This window comes from Nematolebias whitei, chromosome 21 (assembly GCF_014905685.2).
Source record: "Nematolebias whitei isolate Nwh7 chromosome 21, NemWhi1, whole genome shotgun sequence".
Classification (NCBI taxonomy): domain Eukaryota; kingdom Metazoa; phylum Chordata; class Actinopteri; order Cyprinodontiformes; family Rivulidae; genus Nematolebias; species Nematolebias whitei.
Window position 1 is genome coordinate 28765243 of NC_056518.1, and position 26038 is coordinate 28791280.

Sequence of the window (26038 nt, forward strand, 5' to 3'; positions counted from 1 at the left end):
TAAATAACACTTTCATATTTTATTTTTCAAAATGGCCCTTACTGGCTCTACTACGTTTTTTGCTGAGAAGTTTGCTGCCTTCACGTGTTTCACGTAAACATTAGCACGGCATGATAGGCGGTTTTATCTATATGCATTCGTATATATTTTGTTTCTGGTCACAGTTTACCTACATGTCTTTGATGTCATTTTGTTTAACTAAGCTAGTTATTTACGTGCTTTTCTCTAATTTCGGGTAAGACGTGTCTTCGGAATGCGCTGCACTCACTCAACTGGTGATTTTCTCGATCCCGACAGAACCTGAACGCAGCACTTTGCCAGGGGCGGGTAGGCGCTAACCGTGCAGCATGGCGGACGATGGAGACAGTTCAAGCGGACCAGTTGAGTCAAGGGGCGGGCAGGGATCATTGGAGGAGTCGGACGGGCTCGGCTTGGGCGGAATGCTGCTGAATATCAGCATTTTGGTTCTGGTGATGGTCGTTTGCATTGCGGTGTACCGGCGGTGGGGCAGGCGGCTCGGCGCCGACGCGGCCCACGGCGACGGGGCCTCGACGCTCCCCAAGATGCGAAGACGGGACTTCACTTTGGAGCAGCTGCGGGAGTACGACGGGCTCCAGAACCCCCGTATTCTCATGGCTGTCAACATGAAAGTTTTCGACGTGACCAGCGGCAAAAAGTTTTATGGGAAAGGTGAGCGAGAGGACCAAATTACGGGGTTAGCTGACACGTTGGCGCCTGTGGTGATTCGGCTTGGACCAGAATTCGAGCGTTAGCTCGGCTTTGTGTTGAATGGGATTAGCTTGCTTGCTAACGGCGACAACCGTAGCGATGAGAGCAGATCCAAACGTAATATTTATGTACAGTAAACCCGTGGCACTTTTAAATTAAAGTTGTTTTGTACTGAAGTGTTGTCATATAATATTTTATTGTGCTAACGCTAACAAGCTAGCCTGTTGACATGCCCGTGTAGTCCGGCTGTGTTCTTGACCCGCCGCTTGTTTTCAGTAGCACACCCCCCTCTTAAGGAAAAGCCCATTTAAATTTATCTTACAACTTAAATGACTATAACTTATTTTACATAAATTATAAATTATTTATATAACTTCATGTCTGATTCAGAGTTCACTATGACGTGAAAAATAAACTTAAGGCTTCCAACCAACAATTAGCATAGACGCTAACTTAACGTTGAAAACGTCTAAGAAAAGCTAACACGATTAGCGTCGTGTTCATCCTATGGATCAAACGTTTTGAAGTCAGTGTTGAGAAAAATTGAACTAATGTTTACAAGCATATCTATAGCATCGGTTGAATGTGTTAAAACGGATGTTTATTTTATTTTTGTTTTATGTTTGACATCAGAATTCTCAGTGGGCGGGGTCGACCTCAGAGTGGGAGGCTCCTCCCGTAATGGGCGGGTTTAAATCGTGGGACGTGATTGGTCAATATAAGCGCTAGCTTACATTAGCTAAAGCTTATGCTAATAGCAAGAAGCTAGATAATAAATTGATTCCAGTATTTATTTATTTATTTATGTGTAGATGTTGGCACAAGTGTTTTGAGATTTTTTTTTAGTGTAATATTTATTTTAATCGTTTTTTTATTGACTTTGCAATTAGAAGATAATCACACTAGCTATTTTTTTAAATAACAAACAGTAACACTTTTATAAAGCCTTCCTGCCATTAAAAAACAGATTGTGTTTTAGCAGTGCATTGAACATTTTGTTGCAATCAACATGGCCAAGTTGCTGTTTATATTTCAATAAGCTATCAGTACTAGATCATCTTACAAGCTATTTAATGAATCATCTGGTGGATATAATTATTATTTTTTTTTTGCTTCAGGCCTTCTTTACTTTGACTGTTTTGTGCGTTTGTTTTTTCTCTCAGATGGTCCTTATGGCATTTTCGCTGGCCGGGATGCTTCTAGGGGCCTCGCCACTTTCTGCTTGGAGAAAAATGCCCTTAGGGACGAGTACGACGACTTGTCGGACCTCACCGCTGTACAGATGGAGAGTGTGAGGGAATGGGAAATGCAGTTTATGGGTAGGATTTTTAAGTCTGTTTGACTGTGACTTTTGGGCCAATTAGTTGGTAGTTTCCAGTTTAAAGATTTTAGTCATTTAGGCTGCTTTTATAGATAAATGCATGTGATATTTGGCAAAAAGGTTGTGCTTTTTAGGCTAAAACACAACAAGTGGACAGTGATTATTTGATTTCTCTTTAAATAATTAATCATAAAGCACTTTGTTGACATGGTTGGATTAAAATTTATTCACCCAAGTCCCACCTCTCAAAACCTCTGGTTTAATGAAGCAAATGTGATCTGCTGTTAATCCTGCTAGCCACTAGTCCTGTGGGTCATCATGGAGCAGGGGTGCATGTTCATTAAAGCTGAGCTCACCCATGACCATAGTTTTCACTTTAATCCTTTAAAAATAAAACTGCAATGGTGGAAAGACACTGGGAACAATCCTTTTTTTTTTTTTTCAGGAAAGGGTTTAGCTGTAGATGTTCTGTCCCCCCAAAAAACAAACAAACGATGAAGCAAATTTATTTGTTGACATTGATAAAATTGTGCTCACTTTGTTTCTTTATGCGTTTTATCTGATCTTGACACTGTTGTTATTGTTGTCAGAAAAGTACGATTACGTTGGGAGGTTGCTGAAGCCTGGAGACGAGCCGTCGGAGTATACAGATGAGGAGGACATCAAGGACCACCTGAAGCATGACTGAGCAGTTTTCATTGCATTAACCAAAGCCAGAAGCCCCCAAACAGCTGTGACAGACTCCCATTAAATTCCCCCCCCCGCCCCTATGAATCAGTCTGGTGCTGCAGCTGTTTGCAACAGGGCCGGACTCAAGTCGTCAGACCTCCCGTCATCGTCCTGCAAAGATTATCAACAGAAAGCAATCAGGAACCTTTAATGAGGAGCTTCTTTTTGTTGCGTGGGAGCATAGATGACTTAGTGCTATTAGATGTTTCTGAAACAAAACCCTAAAATCTTTTCGTCGTTTGTCCGAGTGGGGAAGGTGTTTGTTGGCCGGAGGTCTTTCTACCTTTTGATTTACTCAACTAAAACTGTTCTTCTGTCAAAAATCTCATCAATCAATCATTTCAGTTTGGTTTATTCAGACAGCTTGATGGGCGTTGTCGTGTTCAAAGTGTTCGCACTACAAGTTCTTTTTGTTTGTCACTATGTGATTGTATTTGTTAAAAACCTTGAGGGAAGGTGTGTGTATGTGACAGTATTTGTGTGTTTGTGTGTGTCAGGGGCAGAGGGATGGTAAATACTGATTCCACCGATTTGGAAATCAAAGGTGAGACATCCATTGACTTTTGTTTACATGCCTCACAAGCCAGCTGCAAGTCTGTAGAGTTTTCTGAAAAAGGTCCAAGTATTAATCGTGCCTTATTTAGTTTGTCGTGTCCGCGCTGACCGGTCTGATGGGTGCGTGAAGGGATAGAGATGGTATTTTTTCCCCTAAACCCAGTCTCTTTCTCCCCCATCCCAGATGTTAAATAAGGCATAAGTAGTTTCAGTCCATTAATCCACAGACTGAAGTATTTTCCCACTTTGTAAACTTTGTAAATAATAAATTGCTCAGTGTTACTGCCATATTTATGTAGAAGGAAAAAAAACTCCATGTGTGTAAAACGCTACGTCATATTGGTCAAACCCCCAATTGTTTTTGTTCTTCCCCCTTTAGTTGATTCATTCTTTAGTTTTTTATTTTAATTATTTTAATGTGGGTGAATTTTCACTAAATAAAAGGAAGCATTGCAGAATGCAGCAAGATGGGACTGGGAGCTGATCTTGCTGGGTCCTTTTTTTTTTTTTTTTTTTTTGTAGATATATATCCTGTAAATATACTTGTTTTATTAAAGCATGTGCAACAACAAAGTTAGCTATGCCGAAGTTTCACCATGTTATGTCTGTAAATGATTGTGTGTGTGTGTGTGTATCTGTGTGTGAGAGAGATAGAGCGAGAGTTTGTGTGGAAGAGTCTGGAAGAAATTTGCATAATAAACCTGTTAGGTTAATAATGAAATGTGTCTGAAATGTATTTGCTTTTATTCATGTACTTTATGAAAATTTTATTTTCAGACCTGTTTACCCACAGAATAATGGTTTGGATGCGTTCAAGGACACTAAAGATAAGAACAAACAGTTTTAACACCTGGTATTTGCAACCTGGATTGAAACAAATAATTCAAAGAAAGTTGACTCAAAATTAATGGCAAGTTTGTTGTTAAAATTTCCTTACAGATCTAAAGTGGAACAATAAATTCAAATATTAAGGCAAGTCTGTTGAAATTGTAATCGTGAGCATGGTCACGTGTCTATTAGTAAAATGTTTCCACAACCAATGGGCAGGTGAGGATTTGGAGCGGATTACTTTTTGAATCTGTTAAAGTCAATGGTGGCCATAGCTGATCGACCTTCACGAATACAGAAATGGTTATAACCAGTTTTATAGATGTTTATAAAAAGATTGGTTTGGTGTTATCTGAGAGTTCCAACATTTGTTCCAGCAAGTCCAACAAGATATTCATTTAAAACATTAGCGGTAAATGTTGGGGTCAGCTGCCTGTTGGTAAATATCTCATGAATGAACCACTAGGTGGTTTTAATAAAACTAAAGTATTGGATGTACATTCACTGTTGATGTCAACCTGATTCAAGGTTTTAAGAAGATGCTTTTCATTCAATATTTATTTATACAGGTTAATCTCATTGGGACTCGTTTACAAGAGAGACATGGAAACCCGCTTCAACCCGTTTGTTGTAAAACAGCTTGAAAATGCTACCCCCACCAGAAAATAAATCTGCAAAGATTATATCTGATGAGCCCAGTAAGTAGTATATAATCCTTCTAATTTACCTTTAAATTAAGATTCTGTAACAGGTATTTAAGGAAGAATCCTTTGAAATCTACCACTTTTCTCTGCAGGCTACTGGGAAATCCCTTCATATATTGTAAAGCTTGGATTAATTTCTGTATATAGGGCTGGAATCCCTGATGACATCACCCCAGATTGATAAAATTGAGTTTTCAATTAGGCACTCATAAACAAAAGTAGTTGTTTGTCTGGTGATAAATCACTTTTCAGCAAACTATGGATCATTTTGAAGCTTTTGACGTGTAAAATTTCAAAACATTAAATAAACATTTTTTAAAAATCATTGTGACTCGTTACCAGCCCGGGATTGTCATATTTGTGGTAGTAGCGGAGTCTCACTTCACCATTCCCCAACAACTGCTAGCGATCAAATCACGCGGAATCTCGCGATATCACTTAAACTGCGTTATATTCGGGATTTGACTAAAGCAAGTAATTTTCCAATATAAGATGATCCTAGTTGAAAACTTTGGAACCAACAGCGCCAGGTGGTACACATACAAAAATAATAAGCCTTTAATTGATCGATTATTTTAATTTATTTATGGTTTTAGTCGCTGGTTTTGCTCGCATGGGAAAAAGCACCCTAATCGAATTACAGGCTTACAGCGCCCCCTCTGTCGCTGCGGTTGAACCCGGAACTGCACCCAGGTTAGGCGTTTCATATCGAGCTGCACGGTGGGAGACATTCCTCCGCGGATATTATTATTAATAATAATAATAATAATAAACATTGTTTATTTACAGCCTGACTTTTTGATTCGCTTCACGTAATTTAGCTTGCAACTTCGGTTTTCTGTTCTGCACATCACCAAGGAGCGCAGCGGCAATGGCAGAGCATCTCTCCCAGAGCGAGCTGGACTATCCATTCAAACTTCTGGAGTACTTCAGCGGCTTCAGGGTGTCCAAGGTAGAGTCCACCAGTATGCATCCGCGGGCGATCATGTCTTTGCATGGGTCTAGCAGGGCACGCGTTCGTTTCTGTTAGTAAAATATCTCATGGGCTTTAATGAAAGTCTGAAATTAAAATAGATTTATAAAAAATAACTGATTAATTTCTCAATTCAATATGGCCACCACAGCCAGCTGACCTTAGCGCACGGATAAAAATGGCTTCAGCTCAGTCAGTTTGGTGTGGTAGTAGCTGAGAGTCATCCCCAACGCACAGTCAGAGTGCTTCATATTGTGCAATGACTGTATGAAATATTAGAACTAATTGGCAATTTGAGCAATGTCTGTTAGCAAAATATTTCATTAACCGCTGGATGAATTTAATTATTAGATAGCCAAAAATGATGACCTTAGTGCTAGATTCAAGATGGCAGGTGCTAATCCACCTCATCAAACAGAAAATTGCTACAACTCAATCAATTTTACAGATGTTAATATAAAATTTAATGTGGCACTAGGAGTCACTCCCATACTTTAAGCTTGATATATTTGTTTAAAAGCTTGGCAGTGAGGCAGCGCTAGCGTTTGATCGTACTCGTACGTTAGGCGGGGTACACTGACCTATCATCCAAAACGATAGATGGATGTGCCCCACCTACACATGCAGACATACAGATAGCATCGACCTATCGGGCAGCAGGTGAGATGCATTTCCTCAAGGATACTTGGCCTGTCCCCTTTAAACACAGATTGGAAGTATTTTTTTCTTGGTGTATAAAACACATGTACTCCACTACTTACAAGTTTAAGATTCTGTGTAGACTTTAATAAATACAAATATATAAACATGTATGCATTGCTTAATAAGCGGTTAACTTCACCCTCCACGTATGTAACCTCAGGTGATCTTTTCTGCCTGTGAGCTGGGAGTGTTTGACCTCCTGCTGAGGTCCAGGGAGGCCCTCAGTGCCCGGTTCATGGCCCAGGAGCTCGGCACCAGCGTGGACGGGATGGAGAGGCTGCTGGATGCTCTGGTGGGCATCGAAATTCTGGAGGTGGAGCGGACGGACCAGACAGGTGAAGGGTGAATCCAGAGGTTTTCCCGTTTTCACTACAAATGAATAAATATTGCATAATATGTGCAATTTTTTTTTTCTATTAATAATTTTTAAATGACAAATCCTTCAGCAATGGGGGACATTGATGTATTGCTTGTTATAGCTATTGCCTTAATCTATGTTTCTATGAATTACTATGTTTGAACCTCTTTAGATCTTTATTCACAGTATCTTTGGTAAAGAGATCATTGTTGACTCCATCGTTGTGTCTTGAAGTAAAGCTAAGTTTGTTTTCTCTTCTGTTTTAGAGCTTTATACCGTGGCCCTAAGATGAACAACATTAGAAAAATAGAATTACATTTGAAAATACACAACAAAAACACAACAACATTTGAAAAAAAAAAAAAAGGAATTATATTTTTTAAAAATGGAATCACATTAGAAAAAACAAAATTACATTTGGGAAAAATTTCTACCTGGGTTATTGAGCATGCATCAGGATAAAAAATGGAATCATGTTAGATAAAACAGAATTACATTTGAATAAACAGATTACATTTGAAAATACGGAATTACATTAAGCCAAAGCGGAAGTGGCCGGAATCACATAAGAAAAAAATGGAAATTATTTAAGTTTTGAATGATTCTGGGGTTTTTTTTTATGTGATTTTGGCCACTTCCGCTTTGGCTTAATGTAATTCCGTATTTTCAAATGTAATTCCATTTTTTTTCAAATGTAATTCCATTTTTTTTTCAAATGTAATTCCATTTTTTCTAATGTGATTCAGTTTTTTTCTAATGTGATTCAGTTTTTTCAAATGCTGTTGTGTTTTTGTTGATTTTATTCTGTTTTTGTCAAATGTTCATTTACACCTCAGGGCCACCGTAGCTTTCTGTTTGACTTTGTTTGTTAAACCAGCGTTGTACAGCAGCACCGACGTGGCGAACCTGTACCTGGCCAAGGGAAGTGCAAAATCTCTCCACGACATGATCATCTACCAGTCCCAAACCATCTACCCGCTGTGGAACAACATCGCGGACGCCGTCAGGTCTGTAGAAACAGAAAGCCCATGAAAAGAACCAAACACAGTATCCTCCTTGTGAAGACGAACAGATGTCCTCTGTCATGCAGGGAGGGGAAGAATCAGTACGAAAAGACCTTCGGCCTTCCCTCTGAAGACGTTTTCCAGACTATCTACAGGTTGGTGCTGTGCACAAAGGTCTTACTCTGTGGGTGACATTAATTCATTCTTCTGAAATATGCCCCATAGATCAGAGCAGGAAACGGTCAAATTTATGGGTCTGATGAATTCCTCGTGGGTTCTCGACGGACACGATGTCGTTACGGCGTTCAACCTCTCCTGCTTTCAGAGGATAGTTGATCTGGGAGGTAAGAGGCCGTAAAGCTGCTCACAGACGTGTCCGGTCACCGATGTCCGTAAACGGTTTGTGTTTTCTGAATAATGTCCAGGTTGCACCGGCGCTCTGGCCCATGAGATGGTGAAGGCGTACCCCTCGACCTCCGTCGTCGTCTTTGACCTGCCGGAGGTCGTAGAAGCAGCTCTGAAGCACTTTTCACAAGAGAGCAGCGCTGTTGTGTTTCAAACCGGTGAGCCTCCTCGATCAAAACGTCAAAAAAGTAAAACGTGATTCGCAGTTTTAATCAGATGCCGACTTTAGGAACCACAGATGCACCCATTCCTTCACTCCGGTTCTGCAACACGATCCCAGAAAGGTCTTGGAGCTTTAAAAGTTCCTTTTTGGAACATCTGTAGTCATGAGAGAGAAATTCCACCTTTAGGTGTGTGTTAACACAACGCCAAGGTGGAAAGACATGAGCAGTGACTTCAAATAAACAACTATTGCTGCTCATCAATCTTGGAAAGGTCAAAGGTCATTTAGAGTCCATTGTTCTACAGGGAGAAAGATTATTCACAAGTGGAAAACGTTTAGAACAGCTAAGTCTTCCTAGGAGATTCACCCTGAAGGTCAGACCGTGTAGTGCTCAGAGAAATGAGCTCCACCTCAGACTCTACAGGCTTCAGTCAGCAGGTCAAAGGTCATGCCCTCTTCTCTCTATAAACAACAAGGCAGCATGAACTAAGTTTGGAAAGTTTCATATGAAGGAACCACAAGACTCACAGACCAGAACCAGAGGACAGGTGTTTACCCAGAATGCACTGCAGCAAACAACACCTCCCAGCTGTCAGCATGGTGGTGGAGGGATGATGGTTTGAGCTGCTGTCAGTCACTGAGTGGACCAGGAACTCCTCTGTAGACCAAAGGGTTCTGGAGTCAAATGAATCCATCTAACAGCTGAAGGTTGGACCAAACTGGTTCCAACAGAACCATGATCCCAAACACAGCTGATCTACAACAGAACTTTTTTTTTTAAATAAATAATGAGCCAGAATCTGTGGGGTGTTTTTGTTCTCTGGTGTTCAGAGTTGAATCTTTTTAGAACCTGGTAAGACCAGATCAAATCTGGATTTCTTCGTTCCTCCTGTGTGTTTTCATAAAGCTAACCTTCTCCAACGCAGGAGATTTCTTCAGAGATGAAATCCCTGCTGCTGATCTGTACATCCTGGCCCGGATCATCCACGAGTGGCCCGAGGAGAAGTGCCGGACCTTGCTGAAGAGGATCTATGAAGCCTCCAAGCCCGGTGAGTTGAACGAAGACCGCCGAGTCCATTTCCCACAAGTCTCACTTCAGCTTTCGCCATCGTTGCTCCCATCAGGCGGCGGCGTCCTGCTGGTGGAGGCCATGTTGTTTGAAAACAGGCGAGGTCCCGTCATGGCTCAGATGTTCTCGCTCAACATGCTGGTGCAGGCGGAGGGCCGAGAGCGCTCGCCATCAGAATACGTCCGCATGCTTGACGAGACCGGTTTCCACAACGTTCAGGTCTGCCGGACCGGCAAATCCTACGACGCCATCTTGGCCATGAGATGAGCTGCTGAGCGGGAAACAAAACCAACACTGAGCACAAAATGTTCCAGTTCTGATCTTATTTTTAGAGGATGAGCAGCAGGCGGGCAGTAGCTCTGATTAATGCTCTTTTTATGGTAGATTAGTAGCATATTTTCATGATTTGTTTTTTGTTAAGAATCAAATCAAAACATAAGAATTTATTCATTATTTTGAGATCTACACAGTAATTTACATGATAACTATTGAAAACAAAGATCCTGTAATGCTGAAGATAAAATAAAACCCTTTATACTTTTAAATTTCTGAAAGAAAATCTTTTTATTAGTTACAACCACGTTTTAAATGAGACATGATTAAACGAAAAACATGTTTTTCCAGTTTCCTGCTCGGTCTGTATTTTTATCAAACTCAGCTTGACCTTTATAATAAAGTATATTTAATTTATTATCTTATTTCATTGCAGCAACATCATTTAATCTGTGTGTTAATTTGTTTGCCTGTTAGCAAAATATCTTACGAACCACTGGATGAATTTGAATGAAACTCTCAGGAAGTAATTACTAGATGCATGTCTACATTTGTAGGCACTTCTATTCAAGATGGCCGCATTAGCAAACACAAAAATGCCTTATTCATTTTTACATATGCTGGGATACAGTTTGGTGTGGCAGTAGCTGAGAGTCATCCCCAACACACACACACCATGGAATAAAGATAGTGGGCGACAGGGGCGATTCTAGAATCTGACCTTTAGGGGTGCTTAGCCCCCAGTGCTGACGATAGCTCTTGGTTTGAACAAATTTGTGGCCATTGGCGTCAGAAGCATTCATAATGTGGCAGGGACACGAAAATTTTGAATTGACGTCATTTGCTGCATTCTGGTGTATTTTAACAGGTTGTTAAACATCTGCATTTACCTACATAAGTAAACATTTGATTCAATAACTGTTATAAAGAGCTCGGCACAGCAACAAGTAGCGCTAAGCTAACGGCGTGCAATACAGATGCGCTAGCTAAGATGCTACAGACGTAGCGCTCTGCTTTACATTACACAACCTAATAAACCTTTTGTACAAAATCAGTTTAGTGTTAACTGATCATAACAAATAAAGACTAAATGTATGCAACCAGAAGTCACAAAAATACATACAAAACACACAAAACAAAGCACAACTAGCTTTAAGCATTAACCTTTAATTTAACCATTAAGAAGACAATGTAAATATGACAAAAATCATGGAGGATTTACTTTCAGTTACTTTTGTACAGATGAACATGCGGTACTTCCTGTTTATCACTGTTGTATTCAGCTACTTATGAGGTCGACCGCAGGGATTTATCTATTGCTTATATTTTTCCACTCAGTTTATCTTTTGGAAATGGAATAAACTGTATTCCACCCGCTAAACCCTTAGCAAAAAGTAGCTTATTTAAGTGTACTACACGTATATTTATTTTACACTAAAATTGAGGAAGTGTACTTGAAGTTTACTTTTTATAAACTTTATTTAATATACTTAAAAATAGTAAAAAAAATGTCCCAATTTAGTCCAAACAAGTATTAAATCAGTATACTTTCTAGTACACTACAAGTATGGTGTGTAGTATACTTGATATACTTATACTTAAAAGTATACTTGCAAAAATGAACTTCAAATGTACTACTTTTTGTTAAGGGAAGCTGGACTACTCAACTGCTCAGGGGGGCACAGTTACTGAAAGCCGCAGCTCAGGGGCTGAACATCCAGCAATTAAAATCATTATGTTGTAAATAAACCACAATGACCTGTCACCTTTAAATTTGTTTATTTTGTTGCATTGAATCATAATAAAAACAACCCAAAAAAAAACATGGATGCTGGGTTAAAATTTAGGGGTTTGAGCACCCCCCAAAAGAGGCTAAAGACGCCACTGGCGGCCGGGCGGTATGAATCTCTTTAAGGAATTCCAGGAATGCTTGTTGTTTGTTGCCGTTTAAACCGGCTTCCCGGCAACGTGCTGCCCGAAACTGGTTCTGGAGGATCGTGCTGCCACCAAACGGGGGAAGAGCGCAGCTGCAGTCCAGGCTCGGTCCCCTCCTCACCGGGCCAGTCTCGCGCCGTGTTTGTGTATGTGGAATGCGGGTCAAGCGGAAGTCACTGCAAAGAGAGAGAGAGAAAGAGAGGGGAAAAACAAACTGCGCCTCGCATCAAACTCCAGCGCCGGCTCCGGACTCTGTACGTACCGCACAACTTATTTCGACCTGTTTGACCAATGTTGCATTTGTAACGAGTCGCTCTAGCGAAGCATTTGGACGACTTCGGGTAGCTGTTATGGTAGCACGAGCAGTCCCGCTAGGAGAACGCGACGTCGTCATTTAAAATGGCGCCAAAGATTAACCTGAGCCAGCGCACCGCCTGGTAAACATGCCATCCTGCGCGCTGCTAGTTAGCCGCACAGGTAACAAGTGAACGCTCCCATATTATTTCTCACTTCTCATTCGTGTGTTTACGTCGACCTCTGCGCAGTTTGTTTGCAGTGATACTTGACCCCTAACCTTTGACCGTTAGTTTGCAAGCTGACCGGTTTTTAATGGGGTGCACCGTGGAAGCCATGCTAGCATCGGCGGCTAACGCTAATGCCAGCAAGCAAATAGCTAGCTAAAAGTGTCACATTTTTTATACTGGCGTGCTCGATTATGATGCGAACCGTTTTGTTGAGGCTTATATTTAGTAAAATGGAGTATTTCTTTGATAAACATGTTTAATTTTTTGGCGCCGGGTGTGGGTGGGCCTACAGGTTACATAACAGTGGGGCGTTAGCTATTAGCTAGCTATTCGAAAGTACTGGAAGAAAACGCTGAACATTGATTACGGTTGTTAAAAGTTACGATAATTTCCTTTAAATCCAGCATTACTTTTCCAGGCCATGTTTGAGCATTATCCAACCTCGCAAAGCACGTAGTTATTTGTCAAAAATAGCGGCTATTTATTCGTGCTTGGGGCGTCACTCTAACTAGCTGCTAGCGTATGCTAAGCTAAGGTTTAGCTTAGCATAAGCGAAGTGTTAGCCTATCCTAAGTTGGGAGTTTTTTGTTTGTTTGTTTACTTATTTTATTCAAGCACCTGTCTTGAGTTGTGAGTTCCCGAGTTACCCGACTTCCTAACTTGTTAAGTGCACCGTTATGTTTATGGCAACTAGTTAATGATGCTGCGCGATCACCATGGAAACGTAAATTTGTGCAACATTATAATAATGTTATCACATTGTCATCACTGTATGTTTCCATACAATGGCGAAATTATGGCGTTTCATGTTTTCATGTAAAAACAACCTAAATTCAGTAAAAACATGCCAGTAATCTGTAAAATGAGGGGCTGAACTAGTTTGTAGAACCAGTAGCGCTTGCTTGTTTGTTTACAAGTTGTTTTTTTTCCAAATCATAATTGAATTTAACAAGAGATAGTCCTGTAAAGTTATTATGCAGGATTTAAATATCTGCTACTAACATTTTATGTTCAGTTTATTAATCTTTTTGTTGTTGTAAGCATTTATTTATGCCGCCCTTTTAATTTGGATAAATTATATATATATATATGAAATTTAAAGTTTTTTTATTGACGTTGACAACTTCTGGACATTGAAATTAAGACACCCAGAACATAAACCAATGTTTTTCCTGTGATATAAATTATGTATACAGTTTGTAATTATAAGGATAATGCACAATTAGGAAGTAAATAATATATATATATTAATTTGGTCAGATTTGCACTTTTGTGTCAGTAATTTGTAAAGCTCCAGTTAAAAGATTTTAGAGCTTGTACACAAAACTTATATTTTCTCAAAAACATTGATATTTAATAAAAATAACTAAACATCTTTTGCAGCAGTTATCCTTGATGAAATAAATATCATCAGAGCTCAGCGTATGTGTTGTGGATGACTCTTCTAGCTACTATTGCATCAGATTTTAGCCCATTATTTGTAAAACTAGCTGAGGTCAAACTGTTTTTGTCTTTGCTTGTGTTGATAGCTGTGGTGGCCATCTTGAATTGGGTTAACCCCCTAAAAGCTCAAAACTTGTTTTCAGCCATCCTGATTTGGGTGGGATAGTCCTGGATTTAAGACAAGATAGAACTTTATTGACCCCCGTCCTGCATGAGGAGGGGTGGGACACCCAAATGTCCAGCGTTTGACAAGAGCTGCCTGGACTCATTAAACTGTATAGCTCAAATTATCTCAAAGTTACAGTCGTGCAAAAACGAGCTTTAAAACAAAACGTCATCAGCAACATGCTCGGAATAAAAGATAAACATTTTGTTGTTAAAGTTCAGGTATGTTTATTAATTGATTCAGCCATAAACAATTATTTATTAGGTAGAAAATCTGTTTATTAGATAAAATATTGATTTTTGTGTGCGTGCGTGTATTTGTGGGCAATTTAAATGTCTAAAGGTTTACAGTAAAAGTAAATAATGTAATCTGTAGTTGTTGTGGACATCATTAGTGGACAAATGGTGGATTCTTGATTTGTTGACACAGATGTGTTTGTAGGTTGACTTGTATTTTCTATTTGTGTACTTGTTCTATTTACCTACCTGCTGCAGAGGATACTTTGTGATAAATAGTACAATATCTTATCTTAAAAACCAAAACGTTAATGTGTTCTGATCGTCGTCATCGTCTTACAGATGTGCAACCTGCGAGCGTGACCAAACTTCTGGTCTTCAGAGGAGACGGTGCGCTGGGGGAGCACGCTCAGCCTGTTTGTGTGTCTCGTGGTGAGAGAAAAGGCTGCGTCTGCTGCTCTAGTGCTTATAATTAAACTATAATAACACTAAAAGACAAATATTTATACCACCCACCAGACCAGATTATAACAAAGATGTTTGTCTGTTTAACTTTATAAAAAAAAAAAAATCTCTGAGAGTCAGTTTCAGGTGTTTGTAATTTATTGTAAATATCTGCTCAGTTAAATTCTACATGGTGTTTTAACAACAACAAGGTGTGTGTCTAAAAAATGTCCTAATGTCTAGTTCTGGTCAGATTCCTGAGTTCTTTTAAAAAAAAATTTACTGCTAATCTCAATATTTTTTCAGACTTCTGTCCTTGTAAATTAACGTCCTGTCCTTTTCTTTTTCTCATTTTTTTCTGTGAAGTGCTCCCGCCTCACAGACAAAACACAATGAAGAGAATCCGGCACCCGAGCAGCAGTGATGACTCAGACAATGGAAGTAAGCAAAATTTTGTCTCCTGATCAACAGATTTGAACCTGGTTGGAACAACTTTCACTCTTTTCCTGCCCTGAAAGTGCAGGGCAACAACATAAGTTGATCAAATTAACAATTTGTTATGTAGTGTTTTATTTTTTTAATTTTAAATTGCATTTTATGACTGTGAGGTCCTTCTTATGAAATGTTTTTGCTTTACTTTGTTGCATTGCTCGCATATTTGATGTTCAGGACTGAGACAGACAGAGAGGAAGAAAGGCAGTGATTGGACTCAGATTAAGGGAAAGTCGAGCTTCAGTGTGAGCGCTGTGAGACAGAGTAGGAACAAGAGGCATATTTGGACCTTTAAAGACGTCCTGGAAGGTCAGGTAGATAACAGTCCATAAATTCACCTTTTTTTATCTTTCTATATGCAGTGACTTCAGGAAGTATTCAGATCCCCTTCACGTTATGCTTCATCCTGGTGCTACGCTCGTTCAAACAGAATTTCATACAATTGTATAAATTTATTAAGAAGAAAAAAACTCAAGTCTTACATTTCAAACAAAACTTTAGCTCAGGCGCCCCTCATTTCTATTGATCTCTGCCGAGAGACGTTTCTACACCTCGATTAGACTCCACCTGTAGTGAATTAAACTGACTCGTCCTGGTTTAAAAAGATGCTCATCTCTCTATAGAAGATATTTTATTTCAGAGGTTCCACAGAGCTTATCAGCCTCTGTGCTTGTCAAATAAAGAAGGTTGGCTCGACTGGGACTCTTCTGAAAGGGTTCGCCTGACGGTCCTGCTGACTGAGCTTTAGAGCTCCTGGGTGCAGATGCTACTAACTAAGTTCACTAAGGAAACTATCTTTAGGCCCCATCAAAGTCGATGGACGCCTCTTTTCAGAGCAAAACACTTGAAGGCTGCTTGAAGGATCCAGACTGAGGAACAGGATCCTCTGGTCTGATGTCATGGTGTCAGTTTAAAGCCTTCATCTGGAGGAAACCAGGTGCCGCTCAAGACCTGCCCTTACCATGTCCACAATGAAGCATGGCGGTGGTAACACTATGCTGTGGGGGGTGTTTTCAGCTGCAGGGACTGCAAGTTTTGTCAGGGTTGAGGGAACTGAACAGTGCAAGTACAGAGGTATCTGCAATAAAAAACTGCAGCCGGCCCAAAGGTTCGCCTTTCTGCAGGACAATGACCCCAAAGCTCAGCTGGAGTCCTGATTGAGCCCAATCAAGACCTGAAACTGGTTCCACCAATGAGCCCCACCAGCTGAACACACACAAAATAAATAAAATAAAAGTCAGAAAATCCTCTGATCCAGGCAATGCAAAATTTGTTGCGTCAAACACCCAAAACAAACCGATTGTAAAAATCCTGTTTTTGCATTTGCTGACTAGATTCACGAGTAGCATCAGGCTGGACCGTTCCACTGGAGCTGCTGCGTTTAGAACGCTGGGTTTACCACATTGTTAGAAACGATTGATGCATTTATTTATTTTACACAGAACCGCCTACATGAAGATGGACTGTTTATGTCCATCCTGTCAGAGGTTTGTAACAGAATAAACATCAAGACTAAGTCATTTGGATTTATTGTTATTTTTTTGACTCGCTGAGTTTTTTTCCCTCCTGATTGTTCGGCGTTTTGTGCGCAGCTGCTGACATGTTTGTGACGTTTCTCAGGTAACTCCACCTGCTGGTCCCAGCATTCGTCGGGTCACCGGAGAGGGACTGGACAGAAACCCTCAGAGGTACGTCTGACTTGGTCCCTGCTCGTCACCGTGCGCACTCCTCACCAGAGAAAGTTAGCTGGTTTGTTTTTGACCATCCTCACTCTAAATACGTTTAAGGTTCTGCAAAGAAAATGGACATAGTTCTAGGTTTGGGGCATCAAAAAACATTCGGAGCCAAGAAAATATTAAATATGCGCTTTTGAAAACTCACATCATTCGCCAACCATTTCACAAAACCTATAAAACACAAAATGCTTCTTTTAAGACTGGTTTTACAAACTCAGTCTCGTTGATATGATTAAACACATTCACTTTTTACAAAATCTACACTTGCTTTTCACTTTCCATCGTTTAGTCTAATCCGTACGTTTACAGGAAGTTGTTGGACTCAAAAAGATGGACCAGAAATAAGTGGTTAAATTTGAGTCAAGGCTCAAAACATTTGATTTATTACACAAATTCCCATAAAATCTAAAAAAAAAAAAAAAAATCCTGCGCTACCCGAATAAATAAATTACTGTAAATGTTAGAAAAGCTGAGCCGCTCAAACAGATTACTGAAATTTAAAAACTGATCTGGGTCCAGGTAAGACTTCATTTGGGTCCAGAGATTAGGGAACCCTTCACGTGCACTGCAGGAACATGTTTGTCTTTTTCCCTTCTTTAGTTAAGAAAATATTCATTTTCTGTTGATATTAACAAATGGGAGTAGCGAAACTAAAAGTTCCCACTTCTGATGTACATTGAATGCAGCATGATCTCAGGTGAAACTTGAATTCACCTTTTCTGACAACCACAAACTGTTTTGTCATTTGTTTGTTTTGTAAACAAATTGAAGTCCTGAACTCTCCTCCCGTGCGTGGCAGGTTTTCAGGACCGACCTGATCACGGCCATGAAGGTGCACGACTCGTATCAGCTGAATCCCGAAGACTACTATGTTCTGGCAGACCCGTGGAGGCAGGAGTGGGAGAAAGGTGTCCAAGTCCCAGTCAGCCCCCAGTCTATTCCAGAGCTGGTTGCCAGGTGGGACAAAAACCACAGCTGGTGTCTCTCAGCAGAAGCTAGAACTTTTTTATTTAATCCGAGCCGGGTCAGAATATTAAAGTGGAACCCTTGTTTGTACACGTCTGTCTGCCGGCCAGGGTGCTGGCAGAGAAAGGAAAGGAGGTCATGTTCATCAGGCCAAAGAAGTTGATCCGGACCTCCGGGACCGAGGCGCTTGGCTACGTGGACATCCGGACCCTGGCAGAAGGGATGTGTCGCTACGACCTGAACGAAGAAGACGTGGCGTGGCTGCAGATCATCAACGAGGAGTTTGCAGAGATGGGTGAGTTACTGATCGCACACGCCGGCTGATGAGCCTGAACGTTGTTTTATTCGTCAAAACGTTCGGCTCGTTCAGCAGGTGGCTGCTGCGACTTCTTGTTGTATTCTTTTAAAAACATTTTACTTTATTCACAAACATTTTCCCACCAAATACATAAAAATCTCCTCAGATCCTTCACAAACATTTTTTAAAATCTGCTTCAACAAACTGGTTCTCTTTTTGTCTTTTCTTTTAGCTAGCCCTTTGCTGCTTCTAGCCTATAGCTAGCCTTTGACACTTTTAGCTTCTAGCTAGCATTTCAGCACTTATAGCTACTGTTCTGCTACTGTTAGTTTTTATCTGACTTTTTAATACTTCTAGCTTTTGGCTAGCTCTTTGAAACTTTTAGCTTTTAACTATCCGTTTGCTACTTTAAACTTTTAGCTTCTGAGCTGCCATTTCTAGCTTTAATCTGGCCTTTTGATACTTTTAGGAGGCTTGTTGTTGCTTTTAACTTCCAGCTAACTAATATTTCAAGCGAGACGAAAAATAACATTAGATTTTAGCTAGTCTATTTAAAACTTGAATCTTTTACTGCTTTACATTTCTAGATAGCTTTTGGCTACTGTTAGTTTTTAGCCCATTACAAGTTCAGGCCTTTTGATACTTTAAATTTAGCTAACCTTTTGCTGATGTTAGCTATTAGCTAGCTTTTTTATACTCTCAACAAGCCATGTTATATTTGTGGCTGTTTGATAATATACGGTAGTTTATACTAAAAGCTTTTAGTTAGCCTATTGCTACTTTTAGCTTCTATACATTTTTGCTGCTTTTCTAGCTAGCAGTTCACTACTCTTAGCTATGTTTTTGCAGCTTTTAGCTATTATCTAGCATATTATTTGTGCCACTTATACTTTTTGGTTAGCCTTAAGCCACGTTTAACTTCTGTTCTAGTTTGGCTTTAATAATTATATTTTCGCTTCTTCAACATTGTTCAGCTGGTTTCTTGATTGTCTTGTTTGAACTGAAGAAGTCTTTTGTGTTTGTTTAGGACCTGGCTTGTAAAAATAAATGATTAAAAAAATTAAATATAAAGAATAAATACAAATAAAAAATTGTCTTTGCCTTCTTGTAGCTAAAACTTTTTAGTAACTTAACTAGTCCAAACTCTTAAAAACTTATTAATGATAAATCACTTCCTGTCTCTCCTCGTCCGCAGCCATGCCGCCGCTGGACGAACTCACCATGGAGCGGGTGATGGAGGAGTTCGAGCGCCGTTGCCACGACAACATGGCACACACGGTGGAGACTGAGGAGGGGCTTGGAATCGAGTACGACGAGGACGTGGTGTGTGACGTTTGTCTGTCCCCGGATGGCGAGGACAACAATGAGATGGTGTTCTGCGACAAGTGCAACATCTGCGTCCATCAGGTCAGAACGCTAGACCTGAGAAAGGGAAGCAGGCCACCAGCTAAAAGCTAAAAGGAGCTAATTGGTAGCTAGAATGAGCAACAAAAAACTAAAGGGAGCACAATTATTGCCTAAATACCAAAACATAAACTAAAACACAGAAGTATTTAAAGGATAGCTAATAGATTTAAATGAATATAAACTAAAGGTAGCAAAAAAGATTTTTAAAAATTAAAAGTATGCAAACAAGTGATGGAAACAATAAAACAAAATACCAGATTGGTTTTGATTTCTGTTTGTACTAAAAGTTGGTGTTTTTTTAATTTTTTAAAATTTTATTTTAGGTATAAACTGAAATTTGAACATTTATATTTTATCTTGTATCAGGCCTGTTACGGCATCCAGAAAGTCCCAAAAGGCAGCTGGCTGTGCCGGATCTGTGCGCTCGGCATCCTCCCAAAGTGCCAGCTGTGTCCGAAGAAGGGCGGAGCCATGAAGCCGACCCGAAGCGGGACCAAGTGGGTCCACGTCAGCTGCGCCTTGTGGATCCCAGAGGTACTGACCGGTCCAGCTTGTTTGGACTTTCTGCTCAATCACCTTCACCTTCAAGTTTTGTAACTTGTTGGCCAAACAATGTTCACATGTGACTAACGCCACCTGTCGTGTCTCAAACTTGCCGTCCAGGTGAGCATCGGGAATCCAGAGAAAATGGAGCCCATCACCAACGTGTCCCACATCCCCAGCAACAGGTGGGCCCTGATCTGCTGCCTGTGCAAAGAGAAGACAGGAGCCTGCATCCAGGTTTGGCTACTGCACACACACAATAAAGGCTCTCCTTTATGTTCGGCAGGTGTGCAGTTTGACCTCAAGTGGACAAAATGGCACTGATATGTTGTTTGCTGCAGTGCATTCTGGGTAAACATCTGCCCTCTGGTCTGGTTCTGGTCCAGAAGTCTTGTGGTCCTTACAGATGAAACTTTCCAAACCTAAGTCGAGCTGCCATGTTGTTTTTAGAGGAGAGAGTTCATGACCTTTAACCTGCTAACTGAGGCCTGTAGAGTCTGAGGTGCTCATTTCTTTTGAGCACTGCACGGTCTGACCTTCAGGGTGAATCTCCTGTAAGATTGTCAGCCGCCTTAAATGTTTTTTACTTGTGAATAATATATCTCTGTAGAACTATGGATTCCAGATGACCTTTGACCCTCCCCAGATTGAAGGGCAGCAGTAGCTGCTTCTCTGAGGTCATTGCTGATGTCTTTCCATCTTGGCGTTGTATTAGCATACACCTGAACGCTCCAGATTAACTTAATTTGTTTCCATTTTGGTTTTGTTCTATAAATACCAACACAATGGAACCTGTTGTGTGTTTTCGTTCCCTTGCTGTCACTTTAAGGTTAGTTTTGTTTAAACTGTCGGTTTTTTAACACGTTTTGCTGTTAAACAATCTGATAATGTAGAAGTCAAATTTCAAAATAACTCAATTGTCTGAGCTGTCGTGATCATTGTAGTAGTTAGTCGTTTGAAATCCTCTCTGACATCGATTTCTAACTAGTCGTTAGCTCTTTTATGCTAATTTCTCTCTGATTCCGTAAATTTAAATTGTTCTGACAGTCGTGTACCGTGGGTCTAAACCCATGGAGGGATTAAATTATTTTTATTTTGTTTAGGATTTTTAAACTTTTTGTGTGTTTCCGTCTCCAGTGCTCTGCGAAAAACTGCCGAACTGCTTTCCACGTGACGTGCGGCCTCCACGCCAGCCTGGAAATGAGCACGGTGCTCACGGAGGACGACGAGGTGAAGTTCAAGTCGTTCTGCCCCAAACACTCCGGGATCGAAGGAACCGAGCCCAGTGGCAAAGACCCAGGATCCGAGAGGGGAAGTCCCAGAGAGAAGAAACGGTGGACAGCCGGCGAGCAGGAGGAGCTCAGCAACCAGCAGCAGGAGAAAAGAGTCAACCTCCGCAAGATGAAGCTCCAGGAGATGGAGGAGGAGTTCTACCAGTTCGTGGAGGTGGAGGAGGTGGCCAAACACCTGAAGCTCTCCCTGGAGGTGGTGGACTTCCTTTACCAGTACTGGAAACTGAAACGCAAAGCCAGCTTCAACCAGCCGCTCCTCGTGCCCAAAAAGGACGAGGAGGAGAGCCTGGCGCGCCGCGAGCAGGAGGTGCTCCTGCGACGCCTGCAGCTCTTCACCCACCTCCGCCAGGACCTGGAGAGGGTAGGTTTCTCCCAGACGGAGGTTCGGAGGAGCTCGGGGAGGAGCTGAGGCAGAGAGTGCTCCAGAAACAATAAATCCTAGAACAAACAGAGGCTGTGTTTGTTTTAGACAGTTTTAAAAAGTGACGAGACGTGAATCTAGAACAACTGGGATTAAACCATTAACCAGTTTAACAACAAACACTTAGGTTCACCTTAGCTGTGCTACATAATATATATCTAAGGCTCTGAATGATAATTGTTTTTCAGAAGTGTTGCAGCTTCAGTCACCTCTAATCCAGGTGAAGCTTGAGGTCGACCACGAGCAGTTGTCTCGGTCAACGAGCTTCTCGCTCGCTCTTCTCGGCAGAATTGGTCGGGTTCATTAGAATCGATTGGGTTCTTGTGATCAGAGTCCACAAGTCATCAATTGGGTCGACATCAGGGGCTTAGGGGAGGCCGATCCAGAAACTTCATGTGAACCTGATTTGTCCAATCAGAAACCAGTTCTGATATGTTGAGTATCATTGTCCTGTTGGACCCATCTGTGTCAAAGTTTCACCTAGCTAGCTCCAGGTTGTGGGTCCAGAGCCGTAGGTTACAGACCCTTGGGCCAGCCATAGTTCTCGGCCTGTTTTTATGCCAGTGTTTCTCCTACCATTATACAAGCAGGGAGCCCCATCAACAGAACCAAGCGCCCCACTTACCGAATCAAGCTGCATGTGCAAACACCCCCACCCTCGTTGGCACAGACGTAGCGTTAAGCTAGCGGCACGCAATACAGGCATGTTATCTAAAAAGCTAAAGGCAGTCTAAAACTGCCCGTTTGCCTTCCTGTGGGCCCACCACCTGCAGGAGGGTCCATATGAGTCAGGTGCACGACGCCATGGCTGAAGGCGGGGACCTTAGCTCTCTGACCCTGGCTTACCAAAGCTGGTTCTTGGGACATGGAATGTGACCTCTCTGGTGGGGAAGGGGCCTGAGCTTGTGCGTGAGGTTGAGAGGTACCGACTAGATATAGTTGGACTCACCTTGATGCACAGCGTGGGCTCTGGTACTGATCCCCTTGGGAGGGGCTGGACCTTATTCCACTCTGGAGTTGCCCATGTCGAGAGGCACCGAGCTGGTGTGGGTCTACTCTTAGCCCTCTGTCTTGGTGCCTGTGTGTTGGAGTTTTCCCCAGTAGATGAGAGGGTGGTTTCTTTGCTCCTTGGGGTGGGGACGGGCTCTGACTATTGTTTGTGCCTACGCGCCAAACGACAATTCAAAGTATCCAGCCTTCTTGGAGTTCTTAGCCGGGGTGCTGGAAGGTGCTCTAGCTGGGGACTCCTTTATTCTGCTGGGGGACTTCAATGCCCATGTGGGTAACAACAGTGTGACCTGGAAGGGTGTGACTGGGAGGAACGCTCTCCGACCTGAACTCAAGCGATGTTCTGTTGTTAGACTTCTGCGCTAGTCACAGTTTGTCCATCGCAAACACCATGTTTGAACATAAGGGTGTCCATAAGTGCACTTGGCACCAGGACGCCATAGGTCGTAGATCGATGATTGACTTTGTAGTCATGACTCATGTCATCTGATCTGCGGTTGTTTGTTTTGGACTCTCGGGTGAAGAGAGGAGCTGAGCTGTCAACTGATCACCCTCTATTAGTGAGTTAGATCAGATGGTGGGGTAAGATGTCGGACAGACCCAGTAGACCCAAACGTTTAGTGAGGGTTTGCTGGGAAAGCCTGGCAGAAGACCCATCAGAAAAATCTTCAACTTACACCTCCAGGAGAGCTTTAACCATATCCCAGTTCAGGTGGGGGGACATTGAGTCCTAGTGGGCCATGTTCTGCTCCTCAATTGTTGAAGTAGCTGTCTTGAGCTGTAGCCGCATCAGTGCTTCTCGCGGTGGTCATCCACGAACTCAGTGGTGGACATCTTGGGTTAGAGAGGCTGTCAAGCTGAAGGAGTCCTGTCGGGCCTTGTTGGCCAGTGGGACTCAGGAGGCAGCTGAGGAGTACCGGAGGGCCAAGCGGTCTGCAGCCTTGCCTGTTGCTGAGGCAAAAGTTCGGATGTGGGAGGAGTTCAATAAGGCCCTGGATAAAGACCCTCAGTCGGCTCTGAGGAGATTCTGGCAAACCATCAGGCGGCTCAGGAGAGGAAAGCAGCTCTTTACCAACACTGTGTTCAGTGAAGGTGGGGTGCTGTTGACCTCAACCAGTGATGTCGTCGGGAGGTGGAAGGAATACTTCTCAGACCTTCTCAATCTCACCAGCACTTCTTCCATGGAGGAAGCTGAGTCGGGGGACTTTGGGGTTGATCCATCCATAACTGTGGCTGAAGTCACCGAGGTAGTTAAAAAGCTCTGAGGCAGCAGGGCTCTGGGAGGGGATGAGATTTACCCTGATTTCCTTGAGGCTCTGGATGTAGTGGGGCTGTCTTGGTTGACGCACCTTTGCAACGTCGCATGGTCACAAGCTCAGGGTAGTGACCAAAAGAATGAGATCATGGATACAGGCGGTTGAAATGAGTTTCCTCTGCAGGGTAGTTGGACTCTCCCTTAGAGATAAGGTGATTTTGAACTTCTCACCTTAGGGTGAGAAGTTCAGTTATCAGGGAGAGACTCGGAGTAGAACCACTGCTCCTCCACATCAAGAGGAGGCAGTTGAGATGGTTCGGGCATCTTGTAAGGATGCCCCCTGGGCACCTCCCTAGGGAGGTGTTTCGGGCATGGCTGACTGGGAGGAGACCCCGGGGACATGCTGGAGAGACTGTCTCTCAGTTGGCCTGGGAACTTCTTAGAGTCCTCCCAGAAGAGCTGGAAGAGGTGGCTGTGGAAAGAGATGTCTGGATCTCCCTGCTCCAGCTGCTGCCCCCCCGACCCAGAGAAGATGATGCATGGATATGAGCACCCCTCCATGGCAAGTTATTTAGGGGAAACACTGTATTCCATCCACTTCATTACCACAGCATGGTGATACCAACGCCATGCCTGACGGCACTTTGACTTCTCGTCTTTGTGTCCAAACTGCTCTGTCTCTTCTGACGTCAAACTTTCCTCCAGGAGACATTTGGCTCTTCCATAGTCCCTTAAGGCGTCTTTTGAAACTCGGTCCTCTTGGTCTATGGTGATGTCAACCGGTCTTTACTGTACGTTCCAGTTCATGGCAGCTCTTAGATCCTGAACACCTGAACCAGTTCCCTTCCATCTGAGGAGGACACTCTGGGTCTTCTTCCATGCTAACGTGGAGACATGTCTATATAACTTATATTTAATTTAAAGTGACGGTGTTGAATCTAAATACAACTCTCTGCAAATCTTCACCAAGTTCCTTGGCCTTCAGACAAGCAAATCCTTTAACTGCTGGAAAAGAGAAACCACCAGCTGCAGTCAGTCAGTCGTGGTCACTAACAGGAAGTTGTGGAGTTTCACTGAGTTTCGACCTTCTCGACCCCTCAGAAGAACAGATTTAGAGGCTGTGTATGATTAGATTAGAGAAGACCTGCATAAGTTTAAACGCTTCAGGCTTTCAGTTGTCCAAAGTCTTTGGACACCCTCAAAGTCAAACTTCTGACTCAGAACATGGGAGGAACCTCATAAACTTCACGTTCGTTGTTTTTTGTTCACATAAAGATACGCTAAAAAGTTTGAGTGTGTTTTATGTCGTAAACCAGAGATGTCCAGCAACGTGAAAGACTTAACAGAAAAAAAAACAAAGCAGTGTCTCGTGTGTCCCCTCAGGTCCGTAACCTGACCTACATGGTGACCCGGAGGGAGAAGATGAAGCGGTCTCTGTGTAAAATCCACGAGCAGATCTTTCAGCACCAGATCCGGCTGCTGGACCACGAGCTGCTCAATGGTGAGTTGAGACGTCGGAAGACGCCACACACCTTTGTTTGACTTGGTACTGAAGCTGCACGTCTCTGGCTTTTGTTTCAGGTGATCCCTCAGAGAAGGACCTGGAGAAGCTCTTCTCCCTCGGCTGGTTGTCCTCACCGGCCACAGAGTCCGGGTCCACACTGAGCCACTCTGGACTAAAATCCAAAAGAGGGTCAGTGAAGCAGAAGAGACAGAAAAGCAGCGACGCAAAAAGCCCGCCGGACTCTACGCTCTCCGACAAGAAGCCGCCGGAGACGAAGGACCTGAAGGGTCCCCAAACCCCGGAGCCTGTAGGACCCGCGGGCGACGTCAAAGTCCACAAGTCTCACATGAGGCTCCAGATCTTCCTCCCAAAGCTCCAGAAGACAGAGATGGTTCTGGGAGCTTCCACCTTCAAGCTGCTCCAACCTGAGAGCACAAAAGTCCCGAGACGAGACTCGTCGGGACGGGAGAACGAGGAGCTGGTGAGACGGAGAGACGAGCAGGAGGAGAGGGGGGGGAGGAAAGACGAGCAGGAGGAGAGGGGGAGGAGGAAAGA

The 26038-nt window shown here is 42.4% G+C and overlaps 3 protein-coding genes across 3 annotated transcripts in view; all 3 read left to right on the forward strand.

Moving 5' to 3' along the window:
* The first annotated feature begins 331 nt into the window (after nucleotides 1–331).
* Nucleotides 332–3046, forward strand: pgrmc2 (progesterone receptor membrane component 2). Its single transcript, XM_037695489.1, has 3 exons — nucleotides 332–690; nucleotides 1893–2048; nucleotides 2641–3046. Exons 1-3 carry the CDS (start codon nucleotides 348–350, stop codon nucleotides 2736–2738), a joined length of 597 nt encoding a protein of 198 aa, XP_037551417.1. The 5' UTR covers nucleotides 332–347; the 3' UTR covers nucleotides 2739–3046.
* Nucleotides 3047–5737: 2691 nt separating this feature from the next.
* Nucleotides 5738–9807, forward strand: asmt2 (acetylserotonin O-methyltransferase 2). Its single transcript, XM_037694675.1, has 8 exons — nucleotides 5738–5818; nucleotides 6702–6876; nucleotides 7777–7906; nucleotides 7990–8058; nucleotides 8129–8247; nucleotides 8329–8466; nucleotides 9398–9520; nucleotides 9596–9807. The coding sequence occupies exons 1-8, from the start codon at nucleotides 5738–5740 to the stop codon at nucleotides 9805–9807; spliced, it is 1047 nt and encodes a 348-aa protein (XP_037550603.1).
* Nucleotides 9808–11913: 2106 nt separating this feature from the next.
* jade1 (jade family PHD finger 1) overlaps nucleotides 11914–26038 on the forward strand; it is a 15338-nt gene continuing 1213 nt past the window's right edge. The window contains exons 1-11 of the mRNA XM_037695128.1: nucleotides 11914–12002; nucleotides 14914–15002; nucleotides 16674–16741; nucleotides 17589–17746; nucleotides 17866–18050; nucleotides 19249–19460; nucleotides 19827–19994; nucleotides 20124–20240; nucleotides 21141–21656; nucleotides 25363–25480; nucleotides 25561–25964. Coding sequence (XP_037551056.1) covers nucleotides 14954–15002; nucleotides 16674–16741; nucleotides 17589–17746; nucleotides 17866–18050; nucleotides 19249–19460; nucleotides 19827–19994; nucleotides 20124–20240; nucleotides 21141–21656; nucleotides 25363–25480; nucleotides 25561–25964 — 1995 coding nt within the window. The 5' untranslated portion in view covers nucleotides 11914–12002; nucleotides 14914–14953. The remainder of the gene's footprint in view (nucleotides 12003–14913; nucleotides 15003–16673; nucleotides 16742–17588; nucleotides 17747–17865; nucleotides 18051–19248; nucleotides 19461–19826; nucleotides 19995–20123; nucleotides 20241–21140; nucleotides 21657–25362; nucleotides 25481–25560; nucleotides 25965–26038) is intronic.